This window comes from Propithecus coquereli, unplaced genomic scaffold (assembly GCF_000956105.1).
Source record: "Propithecus coquereli isolate 6110/MARCELLA unplaced genomic scaffold, Pcoq_1.0 Scaffold269, whole genome shotgun sequence".
Classification (NCBI taxonomy): Eukaryota; Metazoa; Chordata; class Mammalia; order Primates; family Indriidae; genus Propithecus; species Propithecus coquereli.
In genome coordinates, this window is record NW_012148274.1 from 1,255,060 (window position 1) to 1,261,956 (window position 6,897).

Below are 6,897 nucleotides of genomic sequence, written 5' to 3' on the forward strand. Positions count from 1 at the left end.
ACTGATGAAACAAATACTTTTTTACTGTTTAAAAACTAAATGTATGTGAAGTACTTTAATTGTAATAATCTTAGATATAAGGGATAGAGCTTTGAGAACAATTTTCCATGAAGAAATAAATTTTACTTTAATTAAAATTAGATTTTTAAGGAGCACCAAAAATAAATTTCCAATTTAGTCTTCTGTTTCAACAAAAAGATAAGCATTTTTCTCATATGCATGAAATCTCTTATTCACAGATATAGTTATTCATTCATTCAACAAATATTTCTGTATGTTTATTGTATATAAAGTACTTGAGGAGACTAAGAACATCAGTGGAAGATAATTTTAAGTGGCAGCTATTTTCATCCTGTAAAACAGACATGTGCCCAGGAGTGACCACATACTGTGATGTCTTTCCTGATATCCCTTTACCAATAAAAAGTGCACATCAGTATTACCCTAACCCTAACACACAGACTGTACTAAAAGCACATCTGCTGTATGAATGAATGTTCAGGAAAGATGTTCAAAGTGTTGCCACTTTCTCTGCTAAAGAAATATGGCTTAATGATTATTCAAACTTCCAGCTACCTCTAATCATATAATCAAAAATAAATATATCTGTTTCCTCATCATCTACATTATTAAATAAGCTTCAAATAACGCTATATTGACCTTAAAGACTGAAAAAGGGAAGAAAATATTTTAAATGAAAAGCAGAGCTTAGAGGCACGAATTTTCCTTAAAGACTGAGAAGGGGAGAGAGTATTATAAATGGGAAGCAGCCACAGTTTCACAGTCAATCACATATCAGGCTGAGCTGGCTGTGTGTCTCTGAGCAATCACTTCACCTCTCTAAGCCTTGGTTTCCTAATCAGCAATATGGAGAAATTATACCAATGGGGGATTAAAAAAATAAAGTATGAAATGTGCTTAGCCTGTTGTCTGACACAACACAGAAATGAATAATGGTAGCTATGAAAAAAAAGGAAGTTGTAGATCAACTTCTCTAGACAATACATGGTTCTCATAAACCAAATTAGACCCTTTCCACCAAAACATTTCGCTTTTTCTCTGTACTATAAAGTGGACCATAAATCACAAACATACCAAATTAGCATAAGTTTGGGATTTTTTTTTAATACTGCAGTCTAGTCTTAGCCCACAATCATTTTGAGAAGCAGTTTTTCCTGACACTTTGACAAATGTGTACACAGCCTAATATAGGGCAGTGTAGTGAAGAGCTTATGAGCACAGTTTCTGGAATGAGAATGCTTGTGTAAAATCAAACCCTGCCTCCCACTAGCTCTGTTTTCCTGGGTACCATTCTGTTACCTCAGGTTCCTTACCTATAGTTTGGGGGTTGATAATATACCTAAGTCAGCAGGTTATAAAATGCTTATAGTAAGTATGCAAGTGTTAGCTATTTTATTATTACAGTAGTTCCTTGGTATCCATGTGGGATTGGTTCCAGGACCCCTGTCGGATACCAAAATTCATGGCTGCTCAAGTCCCCAATATAAAATGCTGTATTAATTGCATATAACCTATTCACATCATCCCATACACTTTAAATCATCTCTAGACTACTTATAATACCTAATACAATGCAAGTACTATGTAAACAGTTGTTAGACTGTATTATTTAAGGAATAATGACAACGGGGAAAAAAGTCTGTACATGTTCAGTACAGACACAACCATCCGTTGTTTTTTTTTTTCTCTTCAAATAAAAAACATTTGGTTGAATCCATGGATGTGGAACCCACAGATATGGAAGGCTAACTATATTTATTATCTTACTGTATTTTGAAATGGAATTTTAAGTTCATCACAAGATTTAGATGCTTGAAATAAGTCTCTTATTATTTTTAATTTACTAGGTAACTCTAAATACTTTCTATATATCTGTCCTAAAGAAAGTAACATTTGTGGGAAAATCACCCACTGCACTTTACTCAAAAACTTCAAATTCAAATAAACTCTAGGTGATGGATGGAGCTAGAACATCTGCATATTTCTGTACCTAAGAAGGAAAAAAAGATCACCATTCACATAAATCAACAATCTAACAATAAGGGTTTGGAAAAAACAAGCTTTAAAATACCACCCATAGAGTGACAAAAGCAACAATAAAGAACCAAGCACAGGGTTCCAGAACACGTGAAGGCTCACTGCACACAAAGTGACACAGGGGTCAAACTGGTGAACAGGAGTCGGTTAAAGAGCAGAGCAGGCTGGTTAGTGCTAGTAATGGGCAGAGCTGCCAACCACAGAGAAGGAAAGTGTAAGCCACCCAGAAGCCAGCGCTGGCAGGGCCCCACTATGGGATCGCCGCACACAAAGAGGTAAATCTTACGGCAAAGACCTCGGCCTGAAGACCAGCCGCTCTCTTTTTCAGCTCCTCCCCTTGAGCCTCTTTCGAACTTAGTTCCTCCTTCAGTTGCTCTACCTGTCACGACATTGTTATTCTTTTTCACTTAAATGTCAGTTTAGGTCTTCTTATTATCTGCTTTTGAGCCAGAGCGGTAACTGGAAATAACAATAACTTATGTAACACAATCAAATCTGTTCCCCTAATGCCCTCTTCAAAGAGCCAGAGATGGTTTCTATATTTTCACAGTGTTCTTTATAAAATGGACTGGAATGTGTTCATCAACAAATGGGAAGCATAAACATAGATTTTATATTGCCATATATTTTGTTCTCGAATTAGGGTGGAAAATCCAAACTACAGAAAGTTGGATATGTGAATTTTCAAGTTCCAAAATTAACAGGAAATTAGTAGAAGTCACTGATAACAGATTCTTAATGTAGCAGAGGAATATTCTACAGACTGATATGCCAGGTCTGGGTGCCACAGCAAGAAGGCAGACATTGCTGGGGGGGGGGCGGGTAAGATTCTCATTCCTTTGCGCTATCAGGAATGTTCCAGTTTTCAGTTCCAAGAAACTAGAGAATATGATTGGGAAATATGGGGCAACACCTATTTTCTGGCTAAAATTTTACAATTACAATCATGATTTTTAACTAAATCACAACAAAACTGATAACCGTAATAAACGAAATCCTCCAGTTTGCCTTACAGCATCAAACTAAATGACTCCGGATCCCAGGGAGGGCTGTGTGAGCGACTCCGCGCACAGGCTGCCGGCCTCGGTGGTGTCTCGCCGCGCATGCGCCTGAAGCGCACGCGGCTGCCCAGGGGACGCCGCAGAGGGCTTTCCCTGACCCACGGCATCTGAAGGGGAAACGGGGTTTCATTTAGGCCATTTTGGAAAACGGGGTGGGCTGGATTTAGCCTCGTAGGGTTTTGACTGTTAAAATCCTTACGAGAGGTAAAGAACTTGATGTCTCCTACCGTGAGAGAAACTCACCTGGTTATAATTCTGCTAAATGACCTCAGAAATACAGAAATGGGAAAAGCTGAACTGTGACAATACACATGCAGCTTCATACAGGCGATTCTCCTTCGGTAAAACTTTGTAACAACTATCTGAATTCTGGGAACGTTCCATTTGAAAGAACTGTGTTGAAAGCATTCTTCCCTGAAGTCTGACACAACAGTGTAAGCAGATCTTCATTATCACCAAGGATGTAAAAAGTATGCATCAATTTTTCACAGCCCTTTTAAGAATTAAAGTATCGCACGCCATTACCTTATTTTTCATAAACTTAGAATGGCTCCGATACACCTCCATTTGCTTCATTTCTTCCTCTCGTTCTTCAGTACTCAATGCCCCATTCGATTTCAACATCTGAATTTCCTCTTCCAGGTCTCGGAGCCCACGCTCCATAGAGGAAATTTTTGAATCCTGAGGACAACGGAAGATTTCATGATTAAAGCAGTCACAAAAACCCAGAGAAGCTGAGTAACTTAATCTTTAAAGATGTTAAATTTAACAAAGATAAACAAATGTACAGAAACTACAAATTTCTAGTGAAAAAAGCCTTTTCTAGTTCTAATATTTTATCATTTTACTTGGTAACCCCTAAAAGATATATTTCTGCCCTCAAAGAGGGGGAAAGAGTAAGAGGGTTTCAAATATTTGTACTATAATGTGCTTAGCTATATTTACAATAAAAATTATATAACGTCCCATTACAGAAAAACAAAGAAATGAATAATTATATTAATAGTTACTTTTTATATTAGAAATCTTATTCTCCATACTCTCCACGCATTTAAAATAATTCATAATAATTTTTTTAAATCACTGCTCTTGTAAATTATTATTACCACAAATATCACCTTCTAGAAGAACATTCTTCCATATTCAATGTCTTGATTTTGTCTGTCACAGTATCTAGTGTATCCCCAGACTGTTCTAGATGTCACCAATTATTCCTACATGGAACGAATGGTTTTATACATGTGCAGTTGCATATGCTCATTCACCTAAGAAACAGAGGCCTTAAAGAGCATAAATTCAATATGGCTTTATTTTACTTGGAGTTTCAGAGAAACCATTCCTTTGGGAAGCAATGTTGACACTGACTTCCTTTTCCACCTTCCCTCAAGGATTTCTTGATTGACTTTCCTTGCTATCGTAATTCCTAGAGCATGAAGATGAAAGAATTGAAGGATTCAACGTGAGAAAACTTCGCCTAGCCATCTTCGGGACCAGGGGAGGGGAAGAGAGGGGATGCACTCCTCTGTCTTACTCATCACATTACCTTTAAATATATCACAAAAAAAATTTCCTTTTACAAACCTATTTACATTAAACTTACATTTTGTTCAAAATCAAATGTATTGAATACCACCAGAGACATTTAAAACTTAATCAGGATTTTGATTTATTCATTTAAAGTTAGTATGCCTCATGCCATCTACTGACCCATAAACAGTACTACTTCGATTGCACTATCTGAAAGTCTTAAAATACTGCTATAAATTTATCTGGAAATATCCCTTAAAAATGACTAAAACACCAAGCATATGCACGTGATTAACCGGCACATGGAAGAACACAAAATACAGGTTCTGCTCTGATACCAGCCGAGGTGGTGATGAACGGGACCAGCTGAATGGCTGAAGCAGGGGCTCCCCGCAGGCAAGACAGCCCCCAGTTACGAACTCCAGCTCTGCGTATCACGTGGCACCCTCTACCTACACAGAGCCTCTACAAAGCCTCCTCGAGGGCCTTGCCAAAAAATATAATCCACCTTCTCTCCCCACCCTCAACACAGAAAAAGGCAGCACTTGACAAATCAGCATCCTCGCTACCGAATCACGCACCATAAAAGTTTCTCCCCAAAAAGGGATCATGACTGCAGCTCTGAAAACCAGGAAGCAGGCTCTGACTGCCCAGAAAAAGAACCTACCAAGCTACTCTCTGAAATCAGGCCAGAAAAATGAATGCTTGATACTCTCAACTAATTCTAGCATCAAACCAATTGGCACCAAGGGCTGAGTTTGAGAACAGTCATTCCAACCAGGTCTCTTACTCCTAGAATGTGTAATAACAAAATAAATAAATTCCTTTTCACCTAACTACTGTGTACTTCTCCAGCCCCAGCTCTCCCACCATTGATCAACCAGTCCCACTGGGTTTACTGAAATTCTCTGCTCCCTGCCAAATCCCCCAAATCCTCAACCTTTTTTCAAAGACTGTCTGCTGCCCCGAGTAAAACCTGGTTTTCCTACACGGGAACTCTCTCCGGCGGAGGCCAGTAATCCCCCAGCACCACACAGGAGCAGGGGAGAGGGGAGGAGTGCTGGTTCCCCAATGCTGCGCCCCTTACGGAAAGCTCACACTGCCTTGACTCCGCCCCCCTCACGTCTGCCATCTAGGGACTTCTCAATCACTCCTGCCCACATTTTTAAGTCTTTGGCACCTGGCTCACAATTGCCAGCCTTGCCATCATCCTAGGGTTTCAATGTCAGAATTCCTCGATGTCCTTAATTCCAGTGACCTCATCCTCCAGTCCTTCTCAGCTATCCTGTTTACAGGACCGCACCATGGATCCCATCATCACGCAGGACTCTCTTCCAGGCCTGTCACGCCCTCACTCTGATTATCTCCTGTTCCTCAACCTCACTTCCCTGACACTTACGTTTTCTCCCAACCTGTCAGTCCATCTGAATTTTCTTTCTTCCATATCCAGGTACATTCCAACACCGAATGTCCAAACGACTCTGCCATCGCCCTCAATTCACCCGCATCCCGATCGCTCTGTTCTATCTGCCCAGCAAGAGGCTAGCCCTACGGCAGTGCAGTCATTCTGCCCTGCTCCTCAGCTGCTAAAGAAAAACAAAAAGCAGAGACAGAGGAGGAAAAGAAAGACTGAAAGAGTGGCAGAGAGGGAAAGGAAGGAAGAGGGGACGATGGCAGAGAAAGGACGAGGAGGAGGAAGAGGAGGGAGAAAAGAAAACTGTAAAACCATGAAGATTACGAGGCTCTTTCACTGTCTGTCAATCATCTTCTTTTCCCATTTCCCCAGACTATTCTTGAGCTTCGCGTCTCTCAAGCTCATGCCATGTTCTCAGCACCTCAGCCATTTCAGCTGTGACTTCAGCATAATATCCACCTGAGTCCACTGGGCCCCCAGAATCTCTTGCTTCTTTGCAGAAAAGCTTAAGGTTAACACAACTTAAAATAGATCAACTGCCAATTAATACTGTTACATTGCCCCATTCTGTTACAAACTCAATGCAGAAATAATTTTGTGAACATGAGTACATCATTCATATGTTTTACTCTTTGGTATCAATAGGGACCAGGAAATAACACACACAAATAAACTTGTGGTGAGCATAAATAAAGTAAAACCATGCAATTAAACCATTCTAAAGGACCTTTACAAGATTATATTCGAGATTACTAATTAACTACAAAGAACCCAGAACCCACTAATTTGGAATTTGTTAAATCCTTTCCCCAAGGATAAAGATGAATACAATATAAA

The 6,897-nt window shown here is 39.6% G+C and overlaps 1 protein-coding gene across 1 annotated transcript in view; it reads right to left on the reverse strand.

The window, feature by feature from the left end:
* The window catches only part of LOC105812897 (ELKS/Rab6-interacting/CAST family member 1-like), a 112,869-nt gene that overhangs the window by 101,948 nt on the left and 4,024 nt on the right, over window positions 1-6,897 (reverse strand). Inside the window, exons 3-4 of the mRNA XM_012647445.1 lie at window positions 3,645-3,800; window positions 2,345-2,437 (exon numbers count right to left, since the gene is read on the reverse strand). Of these exons, the coding sequence (XP_012502899.1) occupies window positions 2,345-2,437; window positions 3,645-3,800 (249 nt within the window). The remainder of the gene's footprint in view (window positions 1-2,344; window positions 2,438-3,644; window positions 3,801-6,897) is intronic.